The sequence below is a fragment of the Manis javanica genome, chromosome 3 (genome assembly GCF_040802235.1).
Source record: "Manis javanica isolate MJ-LG chromosome 3, MJ_LKY, whole genome shotgun sequence".
Classification (NCBI taxonomy): Eukaryota; Metazoa; Chordata; class Mammalia; order Pholidota; family Manidae; genus Manis; species Manis javanica.
In genome coordinates this window covers 179,557,064-179,578,570 of record NC_133158.1, presented here as the reverse complement: position 1 = coordinate 179,578,570, position 21,507 = coordinate 179,557,064, and the positions used below count along the sequence as shown (strand labels likewise).

Genomic DNA, 21,507 nt, shown 5'->3' with positions numbered 1-21,507 from the left:
TTTTAAAGCCTGAGACATCTACCACACGACCCACTTGTCCCAAGAGTGCGATGGCCCATGCAGCCCCCTGCCCCACTGGCTGCAGGCGGCAGCTTGGAACTGTGCAATAAGCCCCAGTGCTGTGTTCTCTTGTATCCATCTCAGATGTCCGGGTTTTCATGAGAATGGCCCTGAGGCCAGGGTGCACCTGGGCTCTGCAGTGCTCTATTGGATTCTGTTTCCTTGCCTTGGGGTGTGTTTCCTAAAAGCCAGGCTTTGTTCTGCCCCCACCTGCCCCTTGGAGGGGAATGGGTGCCTGCTTTTCCTGTGCCTACAATTAGGTAGAGATGGTTTTGGTGGAGGGAGGTAGTTGACAGCAAGCTGTTCGTAGCAGCCTGCCTTCTGCTGTGTGCGCTCAGTGACTGGCAGGGGCAATGTTTTTAAAAAATACAGATCAGAGAGAGAGAACCCGCAGAGGCATCTTGTTAGTCAGTCTTCTGTAGTAGAAGGAAGGCCTGCTTGTAAGGTTTTATTTTGTGTGCTCCCCACCTGTCCCCCACCCAAGAATGGGAAACCCCTTTGGGACTTTTCCCTCTTCTGTCTTGGGCTCCTGGCTGCAGGTGGAAGGCCAGCAGTACTTGCAAAAGGCAGGAAAGCACTGGAGACTGGCAGCACCTTGCAGAGGGGTTGACAGTGCCGAGTAGCTCTGCTTCCAGGCAGGAGGCAGGAGCTCAGGGAGCCCCCCTTATGCCGACCTGTTTGTTCAGTTGGCTTGACAAGGGACTGGGCAGGGCCTGTGCCATCAGCTGCGGGTGCACAGGAAGGGGGCATGTAGCAAGACCTCTGCCGTCTGCCACACTGTGGGGTAACTCACAACTGCCTCATGAGTCATTTAACCCAAAATTGTTAGTGCTTATTCATTTAAAAAATGTATTGAATAGCAACTTACTTATAACTGTTGTACATGTATATATAAAATTGTATGTATATGAATATTTAATGTATATGCTCACATAATTAATAATTAGAAACAGCAATTTTACTAAATTCTTCTAAACATTTCAATCTGATTACAGATGTATTTATTGATTTTTCTTAATTGCAGGCCAAATCTATTAGTTCTCTTCAGTGTTTACACCAGAGAATCTATAGCAGAGCTTGCAGCGCAGGACCCGGTCCTCCTACCTGGGAATAGTCTGCAACTACAAGGTCAGGCCTTCCTGTTCTTGTACCTGCCCCCTCACTCCATATCTGGTTGGCTTATTCATAGCCACCCTGCTTAGAGAAATGTTCATACCATGCTTTATGAAAGATATTAGTGGCAGAAGCAGAGCAATCATACACACCCACCCTCCCCTATTCTTAAGATGAATTAAAAATATCCTCCTATTCTAGTCTTTTCTTTATATGTCAGTTGCCTTGTTCGCTTGGCAGCCCTTTTGTTTTGATGCCCCCTGATAACCCATGGCCTTTACAGACCCGACTTACTCCCTTTAGCTGTTATTAACTGGATTCTGTTTTTGAGGTTCAGAGTATCACAGCCTGGCCAGTGACTGTCTTTCTAAGCTGGCTTCTAGACCATATCACTCCTACCTCCTAGAGCAGTCTGTGTTTTTTTTTGCAAGCTGGTGTTGCAGGCCCATAGGGGTTTTTCCTGCCCCAAGACATGGAATCAGCAACTCTACAAGGAACCACGTTAATGTTTGTCTTGCCAATGGGTTTCAGCCTTGGGCAAGTACACTATGGATTCAGTGTGACCAAAGAAATTGGCAGCAAAGTGTTCTTGGGGTGAAAGGGTTATACCCAACTTTATTTCCAGGTGGCAGGTCAGTCACTAAAGTCCCTTTCACTCAGAACAAGTCTGCATGCAGCAAGCCGGTCTCTGCCTCTGGACTCCTCTGTCTGTACAGCCATACCTCACAGCTGTCCTCTGGGCCTCTTTGCACAGTCGTCCCACACAGCCATCCTCTGGGCCTCTGTCCTCGGTGCTGCCACCACTCCAGCCTCTGCTCTGCTCTCCTGTAGCCTTGCAGCCACCGTGTCATGCCCAGAGCACTGGGTAGAGCTCTTTGTATAGAGCCAACAGCCATATATTGCCCACAGGTGTGCAATGAGCTAGTCAACCACAGCCAGATGAGAATCCCGGCCACAGGAACACTCATTTTATCCACAGGCAGCAAGTGCTTTCACAGTGTAAAGGCTGGACCAGATGGGCTCCATCAGCCACCTGGCAAGTGGGAAGATACACTTGTAGCATCCTGCATTGGGGTACAAGCATGGCCTGGTAAAGAGACCAGGCTGTTAAAGAGAGGAGGGGCACCCCAGAGTTGGGAGAGACTTATGGGACACAGGTGGAACATAAGAAGCCAATTATAGGGACTGTAACACAGCACTGAAGGCTCATCTACTTCTAATGATTTAGGAAGATTTAGATTGGCATACAGTGTAGATTCTGCCCAAGATTCTGTATATGGGGTAATTGTGTACATGTATATATATATATATAGTTTTCCTCTTAATTTTCTATTTTCTACTCAAAGAGATACATACATACACACACACACACACACTATATATATATATAAAATTCCACCCACCCCACTCTGCCCATCCCATTGAAGAGCCTCACCAAAGTGTGGGAGGGGAACCAGCAGCATTGCCGTCACGTGGGAGCTTGTTAGAAATACAGACTCTCGGGCCCAGCTGCAGACCTGCTGTATTAGACTCTGCATTTTAGTAAAAGCTGCAGGTGATTCATGCACATGAAAGCTCGGGAAGCCCTGCCCTGGAGGGATACCTTTTCCTCCAAGTTTATTAACTGAAGTTAGCATATGCCATTGGAAAAATAAAGGGAAACTGTCCCTGTGTGGTCCCTATGGACGGAAAGAAGTGGGCCCTCTTTACCCAGAGTGAAGGGGCCTTTTACTATTACTCACTTTCACATTGTACAGTCTTGAGTAGAAAATTAAGGGAAAACTGCCCCAAGGTCGTGCCGCTGCTTTTTACACAGAAGATAGTCCCAGTGCCCATCCAGCAGGCCGGGGAGGTTCTGTAGGTAGCTTTGCTTTAGGGCAGTGGTTAGTCAGGGGAGATTTTGCCCCAGGGAACATTTGGCAGCATCCAGAGACATTCTGGTTAGTCACATCTGCAGGGAGAGAGGGTGCTGCTTCTGGCGTCTAGGTGGGTAGGGCCACAGATGCTGCTAAACACCCTGCAGTGCCCAGGACAGCCCCACAGCAAAGAATGATGTGATCCCAAATGTCTTTAGAACTGAGAGGGTGAAAAACCATGCTTTTGGGGATGGAGTTTAACCTATAATAGGTCTAAACTCTGTCTAATCATCCATTACTCATTTTATTGAATGTTTCAAACATGCCAAACACTCAGAACTGATAAATGTTAACCTCATTTTTCTTTTTTAGGAAATAAAATATTATAGACGCAGTTATAAGGACAAAGCCCCATCCCCTCACTCCTTTCCTGGAGGCAGCCACCTTCCTAAAGGTGGGCTATTTCCTCCTGTCATACATTTTTATACTTTGATTACACATGTGAATGTTCATGAAACAGTATATCATATAGTATGGGCTCCTTTGTAATGGCATTCTCCTCTTTTTGTATGTTGCAGGCTGTTTTTCCAGAAGTTTAAGCAAAGGCATGAGCAGAGAGCAGTACTGTAACTAAGAATGTCTTCATTTTCTGAGTAATTTGCATTTCCTTTAGGTGGTGGCAAAAATGTTAAGAAAGGGTGTTTAATGTCTTAAATCAGGCTGAGGAAATAAAACCAGAGGTAATGGTTGCAAATTTTAAAAGGTGGCATTTTTCAAATGAGGACTCGGTAGTGGCCCAGAGTCAGGTGAAAAAATTTGTCCTTACATTTGTTTGAGGTGATGGTGGTACCCCCCACCATCTGCATGCCCCTTTCTCCCTGTGAGGCATCTGCCAGCCCCTGCGCCCAGCATCCTTGGAAGACATTTCCTCCATCTCTGCATCATTTTTCAGAGCCAGCCAGTTTCTATGGCAACTGTTAGATTGAAAGATGAGCGGTGAGCGGGAGGCGAGGCCCGAGTGAGACCTCCAGGTGGTGGTGTGTGTCCCTGACGTCACCCTCCGCGCATCCGGATAGGACGGTTCCGGCTACTCCCATTCAGGGCTGCTGGCCTGGCTGCTTTATTAGCTGCGCTGCCGGGCTCTGATAGCTCTGCAAATCGCTGCCCTTTCTGCTCCTGCTACCCTTCCCACCCCCAACCCCGCAGAATTTTTCTTTCCGCAGTCCCTTTTCTGATCTGGCTCCAGACTATCAGTAAGAATGCACAGCTTAATTCTGGTGTGTTTTGGGATGCCCTCCTGCCCAGTGTTCTGGAAGGGCAGGGAGGCACGGCAGCGTTTGACTTGATGCTGATGGCGCTGTGAAGTCTGCAAGAATACTGACTATGCAGAAATTTATTGAAGCGGATTATTATGAACTAGACTGGTATTATGAAGAATGCTCAGACGGTAATTATGGCTCCTGCAAAACAGAGCAGGATGTGTAGGGGCATTGTCTGCTAGAGGGTGGAAGGGTGTCCTGAAACCTTTCTGAGAAGCCTGGCAGAAGGAGGGTATAACTGGAACAGCCGTGCCGGCGGGCATGCATGGCTCTGACAGTTTGCAAGGCATGGTGGAGGGGATGGCAGGTGGGCAGGGCTCATTGCTGTGGGCTCAAAAGGGGAGCATGATAATTCTGTTGGACTGAATTGTCCCTGGGGTGAGGCACGATTGTGGTGGTGTATGTGTGTGTGTATATGTGCAAGGGGAGAAGTGCTGCCTGTCCTCTGTGCTCGGGAATAGTGTATTCGGGAGGTGGCTCTGGACTGGCAGCAGCAGGCCTGGAGTATCCACCCTTTCCTGAGCCCAGCCTTGGAGGCTGCGGGGAGGCTGAGAAAATGCAGAAGCAGCTTCCCACCAAGCAGGCGACTCAGATGAATTTTGCCTGTGGGATCCCACACAGATGTGGGTGGAGAGGTGTGGGGAGGGGCCGGGAGAGACTGCCTCCTTCTGTCACCGGCTCAGTTTGTGCACGGAGGGTGTGGCACATTCCAGAGCAGACAGGGTGGAGTTTCTGTGGCTGGACAAGCTGGAGGAGGTTTCAGCCCACGGAAAATAGCAGGAAGGTACATTCTGAGGGAGGCCGTGGGAGGGGCATGAGGCTCTTGTGGTATTCGGCCTCAAAACTGTGTATGACACATTAATCTGTTTTCTTTAAAATGACCCTCAAGTCACATACCTTTGCACACACACACACACACACACACACACACACACACACACAACACACAGAACACAATTTACAATTAATATTTATATTTTGAGGGTCAGTTCCCCAGTGACATGTTCCCTGCCTCACAAACCATTGGGAGGTAAGGTAACTTGCTTGTTAACTGGGGAGTTTAAATGGGGAGTTTGAGATTGCTCTAACCATGACTATGTTTCATTAACCCAAATGATGTAACAGGCTGGGAGCTGGCCTCATTAGCAAGCTGAAGATCTACATAATTATCTCTTCTCTACTGATTTCTGCCTCGACCATGGGCTGTAGGAGAGAGACCAAGAGGCTTTCTTGGAGGGGTGGGTGGGTATTGTGCTGAGGTACAATCCCCAGTTGAGCCCCACGGTCCCCCAGCATTAGATGAAGACAATGTTGTGCTGAGTCTGTGTGCATCTTTCTTGTGAGTAATGGTGATGGTGAGCAGCTCCAAGGGTCTCAGGGAGAAAAGGTGAGTGGATTCTTTTTTCTTTTTGGGTATATTATTCTTGAAGCAAGTTCCCATCCTGTTACCCAACTGCAGGAGACCATCAGAGGCACACTTCTTTTTGAAAAACCACCGACCTCTCTTGGTTTCCTTGGTGCCTTGTGACTCACTGAACCTGCCAGAACTTTTCAAAGTGTGGGCCTCAGTGGGCCAGTGGGTCAGGGAGCACTGGTCACAGCAGAGCACCTGTCCCAGGCCTGTGCGTGTGGGTGCAGCTATGGCTCCCACAGATCCATCCTAGAAGTGGGGGATGAAGGTTTCATGACCCAGTTGCTGCACTGCCCAGCTCTCTACACCCCGTGTCTGTGGAAATACAGCCAGTCATTTGTGGTGGTCAGTCTGAAGACAGAGGAGGCCTGTTCCTCTCTGGGTGTTTGTCAGAAGGATTTTCCTACCCACAGCTTCTCAGCTGAGTTTTAGCCCCCGAGGCAGCCAGATCTATCTTCTACCAACAGAAAAGGAAAATAGAGGAGGCTCATCTATCCAAGGGTAAATAAATGTTAGTTGCAGTTACTGTCTAATTGTGTGTTGAGCAAAAGACTTGTCTTTACACTCCATCTCAGATTGGATGAAGAGGAGAAGGCCATTGGGACAGAATTTACTAGGACAACAGGCATTTTTATAATCCCATTTTAAAGATAGTTAGCAAAGCAAAATAAAAGGAATGGAAGCCCAGAAATTATCCAGTTTAGGAAACCCATAAAAGGTGTGTGTGTGTGTGTGTTGTGTGGAGTGGGGTGGGGCAGGTCTCATGCATGTGCTAGTTCTCCTGTTAGTTGTGTACACATTTCTAAGTGGTTGGGCTGTTTCCTGGCCTAAGCAGGTTGGTCTGGAAATACCATTTGCCTCTGTTTATATGCATCTTTAAAACTGCAAATTTCAATAGCCCTTTCATTTCTCAGTCCTGACCTGCCTCATGAGGAGGCCAGGTAGGAGAAGAGCCCTAGCACTGCTTTCTCTCTCTCATCATTTTGTATTTGAATCTTTAATGAGGGAAACTCTAGGGAACTTCCATGCTAATAACAAAAGATTAGTCAAATGTTTTGAAAAAAATGCAAAATCATCATTAATGTCAGAGTTACTGACTCACACTTAAATTGCAGGATTAGCATTGAAAAAGTAATGTATGCAGGTGGTAATATAGATAGCAGGACAATTAGAACTCCTCTTTTAAGGTTGGAATTAAGAAATGCTGCTGTTCTCTTTTCCCTTTGAGGTTTAGAATAGCTTTATTCAGTACAGAAGGCTGTGTCCTTTCCCCTTATCAGTTTTGTTGTGGAGTCTTACACTCTATCCTCCCCACCCTTGAAACACACAATAACACCCCAGAGGGTGTAACAAGGGGCATGAGGCAGGTCCTTAGAATAATAAGAAATTGGAGGGGTTGATTGCCCAGTACCTTCCTTAAAGTAGTTTTTAGAGATTTGAAATAGCTAGCTGTAGGCACAGTATATCACAGCCTTCACAGAATTTGCACAGATATACTCAGTGTTTGCAGTTTAAAATCTGGTGTCGAACAGGGTTGTGGTTACCTACATTGGATGTATCCCAGCTCTAATTGCAGAGATCCAAAAGCTAGCAGATTGTGAAAATCACCTGCTGATTAAAAAAAGCAGATTTTCAGATGCACTTCAGACCAGGAGAAGCCCTAAGAAATCTGAACTTTTAGCACATGGTTTTAGGTGATATTTCACATCAGGTGTGTTAGGGAAATTGTGCCAATGCCAGTGGAAATCAGCCCCAGGCACAGGGGTCTGGAAAATAATTCTTTAAGTCTGTCATGGAATCTTGGGTTGTTTCTTTCCTACACTGGTCATTTAAAAAAAAAATGTGGTTATAAAGAGTGTGAGGCTCTTTCAATATTTAGAAAGGCTTGGGCTCAAAGTGTATGTCTTTAAGTTAAAGAAACAGTGTACCTCTGTAGTCTTTCTAGGAACAGGTAGGATGGTAGAAAGAGCGCTGGCTTTTGAGGCGTGTTTGTGCTCTGTGCGGTTGTGTGGTCTGGGCACATCCTGGGACCTCTGTGAGCCTCCGTCAACCCAGATTTCTCATCCGGAAATGGGGATAACCACATCGACCAGAGTCACATGATGAGTGTAAGGAGTGTAAATAAAGTAAAAGCTTTTCGTAAATGGTGTAGTGCTAGGCCAGTGCTTACTTTTATTTTCTTAGAAATAGTATTAGTTATTCATTTCTTTTTAAAAATCCCTTTGAAAAGGTGAATGGTATTCTGAGCAAGATGCAATATGTTGACTACCTGTTTCTTGCAGCAGTTTCTTCTGTAATCAACCCCCCTTCCACCTTTTACAATATTACAGATTTGAATGTCGGGGCATGAGGTGGAGTAGTTCATACTGATTTTTTAAAAGGAGAAACTCAGGTAGATGGTCACCAAAGTTGTTCTTCTGACTTCTTACTCAATAGTGAGAATCTGTGATGCTACACAAGGGCAGTCACACATCCTGTTAGTGGCTTGCCGGCAGTGACCTCTCAAATGCCACCCCAATGGGGAGGCTGGCTGGCTGTGTGCACTCACGTCTATTGGAGGTATTTTAAGCATTAATTGAAAACCTGTTACTAGGTCTTTGAGATGATTTTCTAATTTTCCTGCACTTTGTGTCAATGTAAGCAGGCCCCCATTTTTTCATCTTTGTTTATTATGGGATGTACCTTGGGAGGTAGAAGCTGCCTTTTCCCTTTCTAGACTTAGCACTTTTCTGCAAGGCTGTTAGTGATTTTTTTGAGGCATGAAACATAAATGCACACTGTAACCAGAAGCCCAGAGCCCCAGGGTGTTGGAGCTTATGTTTCTCTTATGTGTTTTTTTAATGACATCAGCAAGGTTCTTGGAGAAATGACCCTCAGTGTGGGCTGCTCCTCTCTGTGTGAGCAGAGAAGTGAAACGTGTGAAGAGCCTCGACAGAAACACATGCAGCGGGTGGCCTGGGGTCGAGTGCAGAGGAGTCGCGGGCCAGGAGGTGGCAGGAGGCGCAGGCTGGGGAGGCCGACAAGGGCAAAACTCACATCTTGACACAAATGGGTGCCCCTTCAGGGTGCTTCTGCCCAGGGGACTTTTGTGGTGATGGACATATTCTGTGCTTTGACATATGGGGGCCACTAGCCACATGTGCAATGGCTGAATGGGACCAGCAGGACTAATTTGGAGATTTTATTTAATCAGTTTAAATTTAAACATGAACAGCCCCAGTGGCTTGTGGCCACTCTTTGGACAGTGCAGGGGAGAGCTTCTGGACAGTGAGTGACTTCCGTGGTGGTGTGTGGAGCAGATCTAGAAAGGGACAGTCACAGAACAATGTCTGTCTCCCCTGCAGCAGGCCAGTGACACCTTCCTCTGGCCTCCCCAGCCACCACTCCCAGAGGAGACAGACTGGGAGCTGACACCCCTGCCTTCCTGCTCTGGGCATCAGTGTCTGGTCCTTGCCCCTTCCTGGGGTGAGCAGCTTTCTGCAGACAGGGCCGGACGCCCTTGGCTCCGCACCCCGCACCAGTGGGAGTCCCCCAGAGGTCAGGGCCTTGCTCAGGCCTCCCCGTGTCTCACTTGGTCCAGGGATGTCAAGGCTCTCCCTTCTTTGGTTTTTGGGAAAACTGCTTTATCAGCAAAGGTGCGCTTTGGCCCATCTCTGCCTTTACCCTTGAAGTGAATGCTAAGTGGATAAGGTTTGAGAGTTCCCACACATCCCCACAGAGGGAGGAGGAGAGGTTTGGGGTCTGGGGTGGGGAATATCCTGAAGAACGACTAAACCCAGAGAAGTAGGGTGACATGAAGAGCCTAGGGTGGGCTTGTGTTCAAAATGCCATGTCCTAAATGTTTATGATATACTATATAGACATGGACATCATTTGTTAAGGATGGCCTAGATCTGAGTTTAAAAATGAGTATAGACAACTTTGTTATGTATGAGTAATCACTTGAGAGTATTTTCAAATATATGAAATCAATTTTTATTTTACTTATTGTAAGGTAAAATTGAGCCAAAATGACCAGGTGAGGAGGCTACAAAGGAGCCAAAAGTTTAATAGGGCGCAATCCCGGGCAATGTTTGCTGGTCTGGTTAGTCATAGGCCAGAGAAGTTGCACCCAGCAGGGCAGGCAGTGAGTTTATAAAGAAGTTAGGGGGAGGGAGAGCATAGGTCTACAGTGGCATGAGGATTGGCTAGCCTGAGGCACGTGTCATTGGCCCTTACAGTAGACAAAAGACTAGAAAGTTACTACTCCTTTTCCAGGTTGGGAGGGGGCAGCAGCCGGGGATTTGGGCACGTCATCAGTCCGGAATCTGTTGGTCTCTTTCCCTTACTAGGCCGGGGTGGGGGACTTTGCTGCCTCCCTTTATTTGTTGAGGGCTGAGCTTGTCTGACGTGCTCACCCCTCCCTCAAGTGCCTCCAGCCTTATACTTATATTCACTGTTTTCCAGTACAGGATCCTAAATATCTTACAGTCAATCTGATAGTTGCCAAATAAATAGTGTTTAAGGTGGACATTCTCCTTGCCTCCCTCCCTCCCCAGGGCTTTAGACTCAGTGTTATTTGAATTCAGTGGAATTAACAAACCCAATTCGATAACATTTATTGAAATTAAATAGATTTTTTCCTTAGTGTGTGTCCTCATAAACATTGTACTTGTTTTGCAGATTTTCAAAGTGACTTTGAACTCCCTACCAGTGAATTTCTACAAAACCTCCTTTTTACAAAGAATACCTCTTTAACATTGTAAAATGATGTAATCATTTTTTAGTTTCCTAAAAATTAACCAGGCTGTGCATATGTCTCTAGGTTTTAATTTTTAATAAAATTTTACTGTAATCCATTTTTCTGTTTAGAGGCACTTGTATATGGTCCTATATTCATTTTTTTTTTTTTGGAGGCAGAAATTCAATGTAGCAGACATTTTTAGCCACCAAAACGGGATCCTGAGCCCTAAGGATTCACAAATGAGCGAGACCTAGTCCCTGAACTTGTGCAGAGAATTCTTTATGATGATCTTGCCCCGCTAAGCACCTCCCTCTTGGTTAAGATAAGTGAATCCGCAGAGAGGTGGAGTAGGTTTTCCTGGTGCAGCTTTTAGAAGCAAGGAAACCAGCCGCAGTGGAACTGGGAAGTGGCTGAAGTACAGATGTTGGAGAATGTGCTGCGAATCTCTGAGATGCCAGCACTCCAGGGTACCTTTCAGTGGGTTTGATGGAAGAACCTGCCACTTTTTCACTGTTACAGGCAAGGGAATTGGTTTTGAGGTACATTACACAATTAAATGTGGATTCTTTGTCCAGGCAACATTGTAAGCTATTAGGCTTTAGATTCCTCCACCACCCCTACTTACCCTAACAATTAGAAGAGATCTTTATACGTTTGACTGTGAGTACATAGATGTAGGGTGAAAGTAGAATTTATAAAATGCAGATTTAAAAATAACAAATGCTGTGTTTTATTACCAAATAAAAGCCTGGGATGAATTAAGCTTAACACAGGTAATGGTCACTGCCATTTACCCCCACCTTTTACTAGAAATCAGATGGATCGCCTCCTTCCCTGTTCAGCACTCTGTCAGGCTGTGGTCACAGTCAGACCTGGCTCACCTGCTGAAGCACACCCACAGGAAATCTCTCATCTGGGGGCGTTGGGCAGTCGTGTCCCAGGGCAGCTCCTCGGTTAGAGCCCTGCCTTCACACAGGTGTGTCTGCTTGAGGCTTGGCTGGTAGTGCCCTGTGCAGTTGCTATGAAACCTCTGGGAAGCTGCCATTCCTTATTGCTTCTAGGGGGAGGAAGAGTGGGGAGAAGAATCTGAAGGCTGACAACTTGCCTGAGGTTCTGCACTTGTTTGCTGGCCTCTCCTCTGAATCTGCAACACCTGGCAGGGTCACCTGGGGGCGAAGGTGTGGGGAGCATTCCCATTCTAGTAGGTGCTTCTCCGGGCCCTGCCCTCCTCCCAGCTCCTGGGAGCCACCCCCTTCCGGTCTGTCCTGGGTGCTGCTTGGCCAATGGCCCTGTGCACACCCTCCACTCCAGCTGAGCCAGGGCAGGTCCAAGGCTCTGTCTGGGGCCCGCATGGGCACTGGCTCCCATGGCTCCTCCAGGTGGGCAGCCAGGAGCTCCCCCAAAGACAGCTCCTTAGGGAAATGTTTTGGCCTTGGGGTGATGTCAGCAATGTCGCTGAGAGACACAGGAGGGGAGGAAGAATGTTTTGAGTGTGACTGCCAAGATGAAAACAGCAAGCCCACCGATGAGCAGCAGGATACCCTGGACCTCTTGGAAGAGGGTAAATTCTGTACTTTGCTCGAATTTGGTTCTTTCCCTGTTAGTGCCTAGGTAGGCTTGACTGTTTTACTGGTTTCACAGCACTTTTTAATTTTTTTTATTGAGGTATAATGTCAAGTAGACAGATCTTAGGTGGTGAACGGCTTAGTGACACCCATATAAAACCACCATGAGAGAGCTGGCATTTCCAGCAGATGTAAGTCTCCTTGCACCTCTTTCTAGTTCACACCTCCCTGCTCGGAGACCATTGTCCTGACTCCTACTACCTGAGATTTCAGTCTGTTCTTCATCTAATCAAATGGAATCAGTGTGTATTTCCTTGTCAGTCTTCTGTTGCTTAACTGCAATCTTCAAAATTCATACATGTTATTGCAAATATCAGTAGTGGTTTTTTTTTTTCCTTTGTAGAATTCCAGCACAGTGTTTTAAGAGTTTCAGTTGTTTTCTTGTGACCAAACAGGTTTTTGGCAAGCTAGTAGACGAGAGGCTGAGTCATTAAATAAAACATGTTTTTGTACTGGCATTGTTTACTTTTTAAAAAGTAATTTGAAATTGGGAATTGTTTTTTTACTTAGAAATAGTTCAGATAGAAAAGTACAAGGACTGACATCAAAAGCACCTGGGAATCCCCACTGGGCTCCTCAGAGGGAGGCTGCTGGGGGAAGAAGGAGGCGTTCAGACAGACCCAAATGCTGGTGCGAGTTTCCCCAGCGGCCCCCGGGGCCCGCTGCCACAGCCGGGGAGAGGGATTTTAGGGGCAAAGCAGCATGTTAACACAGTGACTGCATGATGTCCTTTAGGTCTTGAGCCAAAACAGTCAGGATACCTTTTCAAAATTCTGCTCTGTGATGATCTATTTCCATGTCTCAGCATAACATTTATTTTTAAAATTGTTTATAATTGGCCATATACCAAAAGTGTTTTTCTTGTGAGGTGACTGTCCTGAGAATATTAGCACTTCACCTACAGGACAGTTAGAAATATTTCTTTGCAAAAAGGCAAACAGTGGGAACAACCAGGACAGAGCAAGGGGCTCAGCTCGGTGGCGTGGCGCCCCACCTGGTCCTTTCAAGGAGAAGGTGGTAGAGGTGGGAAAGAAAGGGGTGACAGACCCGTGGGGGCTGTGCATTTGTGGGGTTCCTGAAGAGCTTGAGAGAAAGGCTTCCATCTGCTCTTGCAGAAGTAGGGCGAGCCCAGAGTCTCCGGGCCAGCCAGGGGAGCTCCGAGGCCTTCACTTGCAGCCTGCATGTGCCGCATCGCCTGAGAGCTTGTTAGAAATGCTGACCCCCAGGCCCCACTGCAGATCTACTGAGGCAGAATCTACCTTTTAACAAGATCTTCAGGAGATTCCTGTGCACATTAAAGTATGAGAGGAGCAGCTGCCTTAGAGCATAGTAAGATGGTTTAAAAAACCAGTCTCTGAACCATCTGATTGTAACGTAAAGGGTGTACAAGGCTCAGGAGCAGTGTTATATATCCTAGCCAAGAGAAGAAAGAACTTGTATTCCGCATTATTTCATATACCTATATATCTTTTACTTCTTTTTTAAACTGAGAACCAGGTGGTGGTGGTGATGGCCTGTGTTTCTTGTGTACTTACTATGTGCAGGCACCATTCTAAGTACTTTATGTGGATTCATGCATTTAATCTTTAAAACAGCCATATGAAGCTAAGTACTATTATAATTTCCATTTCATAGGTTTTTAAGGGGAAACTTAAGTAACTCATCTAAAGTCACCCAGCTAGGAAGTAATTTCAACCTACATAGAATGGCTCAAGGACTCTGCTCTTAAATCACCTTGCTAGTAGCAGTTCTCAAAGTGGGGCCCCCGCTTAGCAGCACCACTCAGGAACGTGGGGGACATGCACACATGCACATTCTTGGGGCCTGCCCCAGACCCCCTGAGCCAGACAGTCTGAGGTGGGGCCCAGCAGTCTCTGTTCAACACACCCTCGGGCTAATTCCAATGCACGTTGTCCTGTGCTGGTCCACATTTCAGAGCTATCAGGTATCTTCTTTGTGATCACATTTGAGGGGGGTGACCCTGCCATCTTATGAGGGTATTCTCTCCTTCTCTCTTGTTTGTTTCCATTTCATTTCCCTCCTTTCTCTAATAAAATAGTTTTAGCTGTCTTGTAGGTGAAGTGTTAATATATTCAGGACAGTAACCTCAAAAGAAAGGTGCTTAACTGCCAACATGCTTAGTTTTCTTTGCAAAATGAAATTCACAGGCTTGCTCCCATCCGGAAGGAAGGCCATGGTGTAGCTTGGGAATGTAGAGGTTTGGTTTAGAAGGTTCAGTGTCTGTGGCTGGGTTTGCAGGAAACCTGTTCTATATCCCAGAGCAAGCCTTTTGCTGGCCAGGACCCCATTTTTCTCTGACACTGTCATACCACCCCGTCTTGAGTTCATGGGAAGGATGTCCCATGTGTGAGAGAGACATGCTCTATGAGTAGTGAGAATACATGCAGGATGTGGACATAACTGTGTTCCCTGGATTCTGAGCATGTTTAGGTGGTTTTCTATACTGTTTCCTGGTTTTCTGCTTTTGCTTGAAAACTGAAGAAGGACAAAACTCGTATTTGGGTTGCCGTGATTGCTGTGGATACAGAAGACATTTCTTCTCTCCTGGTGACCTTGTGGGGTGATATGCACTTTCTGATGTCTCCCACTTAATCTTCAAAACAGTCTTTGAAATAAATGCTGTTCCATTTGCCTGTCAAAGCACCTAAGGCTCAACAGCTGTCCCTGTCCAGAGTCCCTGCACAGAGCAGGGCCCTCACCCTGCCTTGGGGCTGCCTTGTGCCACACGCAGGCTGTAAGCAAACCCAGTCATAGACCCTTCCCTCACATCATCTCATTTATCCTCATAACCTGTGAAGTGGGTGCTCACGGGGACCAGGCGCCCGGAGAAGCACACTGGATCATGCATCTATAGAGGCCACTTTACTGTTACTGTCCTCAGGGAGAGAAAATGTCTGGGCTCTGTGTCTTTTGGTCCCTGGAGACTCGTCTGGTACAGAAACTGAATTGATCACAAGCACTTTATCTGAGTGGCCTTCTTGGCAGAGGGCTTTTCTTGGATTCCCCAGTTCCTTCTGTGCACGGTGGGATAGTGCAGGGGGAAATCGCAGGGTTGCTGTAAGTGAAGTTGTAGGCCATGCCCCCTCTATGCCAGGCAGCACCACAGCACCAGAAAACACTGAAATCATGTTCTCACTCCTCATGGTACATAATGTGACAGATTTCTGTCACAAGAAATGGCTTTCTTAAGAACATGCCTAAAGAGGCCTGACTTGGTAGTGTTTTCTCACCTGGACACTTTTGAGGCTATTACCCAATTGTAAGATTAGTCACTGAGTTCCTGACAAGTATCATCCAGGATTGGTCTCAGGTGGCAGGATTTGAAAAGAGCATGTGCAGTGTTCTGGGCCTTGCTGAGTGCTTTCAGCAAGTTTAGGTTTTCTGAGCCCACAGGGTGCAGGTAAGTGTGCATCCTGTCCTTAGATGTGGCTTCTGACAGTCAGTATAGGAGTGGCAGCACAGGGTGGTTTTCAGATATTGGGCACTAACCAGCAGTTATTATTCTGGAAAAGCAGAGATGGTGGAACTCCAGTTGGCAGTGGGGACCCAGCCTCGCATGTCTGTGTGCACAGCTGCATCCTGCTGGGCCATCCCAAGTTCTCTAGTTGGTTCCAAGATAAACCCCAAGAAGCAGCATAAATAAAACTTTTCTGTAGTTTGAGAGGGAAATCCTGGGCTGCCAGCGGAGGGCTGGACTGTGTGGAGAGTGACTGGATCCAGACGTGCTGGTCTGGGAGGTGGCTGTGACCAGCGGAGGGCTGGACCGTGTGGAGAGTGACTGGATCCAGACGTGCTGGTCTGGGAGGTGGCTGTGACCAGTGGAGGGCTGGACCATGTGGAGAGTGACTGGGTCCAGACGTGCTGGTCTGGGAGGTGGCTGTGGTCAGTGGAGAGCTGGACTGTGTGGAGAGTGACTGGATCCAGACGTGCTGGTCTGGGAGTTGGCTGTGGTCAGTGGATGGATGGACCGTGTGGAGAGTGACTGGGTCCAGACGTGCTGGTCTGGGAGGTGTTTGTGACCAGCAGAGGGCTGGACAATGTGGAGAGTGACTGGATCCAGATGTGCTGGTCTGGGAGTTGGCTGTGGTCAGTAGAGGGCTGGACCGTGTGGAGAGTGACTGGATCCAGACGTGCTGGTCTGGGAGGTGGCTGTGGTCAGTGGAGGGCTGGACTGTGTAGAGAGTGACTGGGTTCAGACGTGCTGTTCTGGGAGGTGTTTGTGACCAGCAGAGGGCTGGACTGTGTGGAGAGTGACTGGGTCCAGATGTGCTGGTCTGGGAGGTGGCTGTGGTCAGTGGAGGGCTGGATTGTGTGGAGAGTGACTGGGTCCAGATGTGCTGTTCTAAGAGGTGGCTGTGACCAGCGGAGGGCTGGATCGTGTGGAGGGTGGCTGGGTCCAGATGTGCTGGTCTGCCAGGTGGCCGTGACCAACAGAGGGCTAGACCGTGTGGAGGGTGGCTGGGTCCAGATGTGCTGGTCTGGCAGGTGGCTGTGACCAGCGGAGGGCTGCACCGTGTGGAGGGTAGCTGGGTCCAGATGTGCTGGTCCAGGAGGTGGCTGTGGTGATGCCTCAGGCTACTGTGGAGTGGGAACGTTGACCCCAGAGCAGGCGCCATCGGGGCCAGGCCCTGCTGTCTGTGTTGACACAGTTGGCTGCCAGCATTTAAGGGTGTTAAGCAGAATGCAAAGGGTCACGGATGAGGAAGCAGCTGGCCTGGCTTATCAATGCCGACCTTAGCACTGTTACAAAGGCCTCATTGCTTTCTCTCCAGCCTGGGGTTTGGTTAGTATCCATGGCAACCCCACCGGCAACGTCGGTTGCTCAGGGAACTCCTCTTACTGGGTGTGGGTACCGCATCACACCAGGTTTCACCCATGGTCTGTGAGTTTTGGGGTCCCCTAGCTGCTCTGCCCACATCTGGCACCTGTCCCCTGCCCTCATGCTCCTGCCCTCAGCCTTCCTGATTGGAAATCCTCAGCAGCACAGCTCACCAGCACTTGCTGCTTGTTCCTCTACACCCCGCTGTTACATGCAAGCGTCCTACCTTCTGGGGGTGGAGAGCTCCTTGAGGGTAGAATTCAGTTATTTACCCAAGAGACTGGCTAAGAGTACCAACTTCAGGGGGAAATAGATCTGGCCCTCCCATAGTAGCTCTGTCACCTGGGCCATTTCTTCATGTCTGAAATGTGGACAATGGTAATACTTTCCTCACGGACTGAACATAAACACTAAAGGGGATGATAGATGCCCTGCGCTGAGCAGAGTGCCAGCACATGGTGAGTTGTCGTACGTGAGCCATTCCGTTATCACCAGATAGGCCCTTATTAAATATCCTGATGATGAGTGGCCACCATAGATCAACACTGAGGGTTCCGGTCTAGGGCAGGGTGCGTGATTACAACACCTAACAGATCAGGTTTAGGACCATGGTTATGCCCCGCCTGACCTTGGACAAACCACTTGGCCTCTTCCCCTGTCTGGTGTGTTAAGTGGGGATTACATTTGTGTCATGGGGTTGTTGTGGGTTTTAAGTGAAATAATATTTGTAAAGTGCCAAGGTAGCAATTGGCATGTTGTAGACACTTAATTGTTATTTCATTTCCTCTTCCCTGCCTCATCAGTGACTTGCTTTGGTGCACTGCTCTCAGCCTGCCTTGGCAAGGGAAAGTGAGCCATTACCGTAGTCACACTAAAGTTTCAGTTAGTGTTGGGAAGAGCAGTAAGACAGCCTGAGCTCAACTGTCAGGTACCTGCTCTTGGTATGCGATGCCTCTCTCCCACCTCCCTGTGCACAGCCGGGTCCCACACAGGTGCTGGTAGAGGCTGAGCAGACTGCTGTTCATCATGAGCTTGCCTCTGGGCCAGCCCCTGCCACCCTGCTGCCCCGGAGGTTGCCGCAATGAGCCAGCACCTTTCACTGGAGGGGAGTAACAGTGCATTCTGCCTGTCTGCAGCTGGCTTATGAGCAGAGCTGCTTATTATTGATGCCTTTCTTGTTGATGGAACTTTTTTCTTAGCAACTACCTCTTCATCTCTTTTTGTTATGTTGGACTTAATTTTGTCCCTTTCCAGATGGTTCATTTTTTATTTCCAGTAAGCTGGGGGATTGGGGCCATGGGAGGGGTTGACTCAGTTGGATACTAGCTTAACTTGGGGTGATGAGATGTATACTAGGGCTTTTATGTTTTCCAACCCTCTCTGTGCTTTTGGTTAGAAACAAGCCTTTCTTTGCACACACTGGTCTGGGAATAAAAGAAAATCTTCCACTTTTTTGAGTAACACCCTTCATGTGGCTTAGACAGTGCAGGTGGCAAGGGGCCGGGGACATTTGTAAGAATGTGATGCATTTTGGCTGTAGTGGGCCCTCAACCCTGTTCCTGTAGCCATCTCAAGGGCTGCTTTAAAGTACTTTGGTGTTTTGTTTTTTTTTTGGTATCATTAATATACAGTCACATGAGCAACATTGTGGTTACTAGATTCCCCTCATTATCAAGTTCCCCCCACATACCCCATTACAGTCACTGTCCATCAGCGTAGTAAGATGCCATAGAGTCACTACTTGTCTTCTCTGTGCTCTACTGCCTTCCCTGTGCCCCCCACCACACACACACATTATGTGTGCTAATCGTAGGGCCCCATTTTCCCTCTTATCCCTCCCTTCCCACCCATCCTCCCCAGTCCCTTTCCCTTTGGTAACTATTAGTCCATTCTTGGGTTCTGTGAGTCTGCTGCTGTTTTGTTCCTTCAGTTTTTGCTTTGTTCTTATACTCCACAGATGAGTGAAATCATTTGATACTTGTCTTTCCCTGCCTGGCTTATTTCACTGAGCATAATATCCTCTAGCTCCATCCATGTTGCTGCAAATGGTAGGATTTGTTTTCTTCTTACGGCTGAGTAATATTCCATTGTGTATATGTACCACATCTTCTTTATCCATTCATCTACTGATGGACACTTAAGTTGCTTCCATTTCTTGGCTGTTGTAAATAGTGCTGCGATACACATAGGGGTGCATATGTCTTTTTCAAACTGGGCTCCTGTATTCTTAGGGTAAATTCCTAGGAGTGGAATTCCTGGGTCAAATGATATTTCTGTCTTTAGTTTTTTGAGGAACCTCCATATTGCTTTCCACAATAGTTGATCTAGCTTACATTCCCACCAGCAGTGTAGGAGGGTTCCCCTTTCTCTGCATCCTCACCAGCATTTGTTCCTATTCTTTTCTATGTTGGCCATCCTAACTGGTGTGAGGTGATATCTCATTGTGGTTTTAATTTACATTTAATTAGTGATATGGAACATCTTTTCATGTGCCTGTTGGCCATCTGAATTTCTTCTTTGGAGAAGTGCCTGTTCATATCCTCTGCCCATTTTTTAGTAAGGTTATTTGCTCTTTGGGTGTTGAGGTGTGTGAGTTCTTTATATATTTTGGAAGTTAACCCCTTGTCAGATATGTTATTTACAAATATATTCTCCCATACTGTAGGATGACTTTTTGTTCTGCTGATGGTGTCCTTTGCTGTACAGAAGCTTTTTAGCATGATGTAGTCCCATTTGTTAATTTTTAATTTTGTTTCCCTTGCCCGAGGAGATGCATTCAGGAAAAAGTTGCTCATGTTTATATTCAAGAGATTTTTGCTTATGTTTTCTTCTGCAAGTTTTATGGTTTCTTGACTTACATTCAGGTCCTTGATCCATTTTGAGTTTATTTTTATGTGTGGGATTAGATAATAATCCAGTTTCATTCTCTTCCATGTAGCTAGCTGTCCAGTTTTACCAACACCAGCTGTTGAAGAGGCTGTCATTTCCCCATTGTATGTCCATGGCTCCTTTATCATATATTAATTGACCATATATGCTTGGATTTATATGAGGGCTCTCTAGTCTGTTCCATTGGTCTATGTGTCTGTTCTTGTGCCAGTACCAAATTGTCTTGATTACTGTGGCTTTGTAGTAGAGCTTGAAGTTGGGAAGTGAGATCTCCCCCACTTTATTCTTCTTTCTCAGGATTGCTTTGACTGTTTGGTGTCTTTTTTGTTTCTATATGGATTTTAGAACTATTTTCTCTAGTTCATTGAAGAATGCTATTGGTATTTTGATAGGAATTGCATTGAATCTGTAGATTGCTTTACACAGGATGGCCATGTTGACAATATTAATTCTTCCTAGCCAAGAGCATGGGATGTGTTTCCATTTATTGGTATCTTCTTTAATTTCTCTCATAAGTGTCTTGTAGTTTTCAGAGTATAGGTCTTTCACTTCCTTGATTAGGTTTATTCCTAGGTATTTTATTCTTTTTGATGCAGTTGTGAGTGGAATTGTTTTCCTGATTTCTCTTTCTGCTAGTTTGTCGTTAGTGTATAGAAATGCAACGGATGTCTGTGTATTAATTTTGTATCCTATAACTTTGCTGAATTCAGATACTGGATCTAGTAGTTTTGGAGTGGATTCTTTAGGGTTTTTTGTGTACAATATCATGTCATCTGCAGACAGGGACAGTTTACCTTCTTCCTTGCCAATCTGGATGTCTTTTATTTCTTTGTGTTATCTTTGTGGATGTCTTTTATTTATTTGTGATTGCCGTGGCTAGGGCCTCCAGTACTATGTTGAATTAAAGTGGGGAGAGTGGGCATCCTTTTCTTGTTCCTGATCTTAAAGGAAAAGCTTTCAGCTTCTCACTGTTAAGTATAATGTTGGCTATGGGTTTGTAATATATGGCCTTTATTATGTTGAGGTACTTGCCCTCTATACCCATTTTGTTGAGAGTTTTTATCATGAATGGATGTTAAATTTTGTCTAATGTTTCTTCAGCATGTATGGAGATGATCTTGTGTGTTTTGTCCTTTTTGTTGATGTGGTGGATGATGTTGATGGTTCTTTTAATGTTGTACCATCCTTGCATCCCTGGAATAAGTCCTACTTGATCATGATGGATGATCTTTTTGATGTACCTTTTAATTCTGTTTGCTAATATTTTGTTGAGTATTTTTGCATCCATGTTCTCAGGGATATTGGTCCAGAGTTTTCTTTTTTTGTGATGTCTTTGGCTGGTTTTGGTATTAAAGTGATGCTGGCCTCATAGAATGAGTTTGGGAGTATTCCCTCCTCTTCTACTTTTTGAAAAACTTTAAGGAAGATGGGTATTAAGTCTCCACTAAATGTTTGATAAAATTCAGCAGTGAAACCATCTGGTGTAGGTGTTTTGCTCTTAGGTAGTTTTTTGATTACCAATTCAATTTCCTTGCTGGTCTGTTCCGATTTCCTGTTTCTTCCTTGGTCAGCCTTGGAAGGTGGTATTTTTCTAGCAAGTTGTCCATTTCTTCTAAGTTATCCAGTTCGTTAGCATGTAATTTTTCATAGTATTCTCTCAGAATTCTTTGT

At 46.5% G+C, this 21,507-nt stretch overlaps 1 protein-coding gene across 9 annotated transcripts in view; it reads left to right on the top strand.

Moving 5' to 3' along the window:
• Positions 1-21,507, top strand: part of TRAK1 (trafficking kinesin protein 1) — a 137,438-nt gene that overhangs the window by 54,640 nt on the left and 61,291 nt on the right. For 2 of the 9 annotated variants that reach the window (XR_012129581.1, XM_037003431.2), the window contains exon 1: positions 4,162-4,476. The exons of 3 other annotated variants lie outside the window; for them this stretch is intronic. Coding sequence is in view for 3 of the 6 variants with exons in the window: in XM_037003431.2 (XP_036859326.1) it covers positions 4,413-4,476 (64 nt within the window). In the remaining 3 variants the exon portion in view is untranslated. Of the gene's footprint in view, positions 1-1,104; positions 1,189-4,160; positions 4,477-5,529; positions 5,736-11,777; positions 12,044-21,507 lie in introns of those variants that run through there. 4 more of the 9 variants (XM_037003432.2, XM_017658136.3, XM_017658139.3 and 1 more) reach the window with 4 other exon arrangements.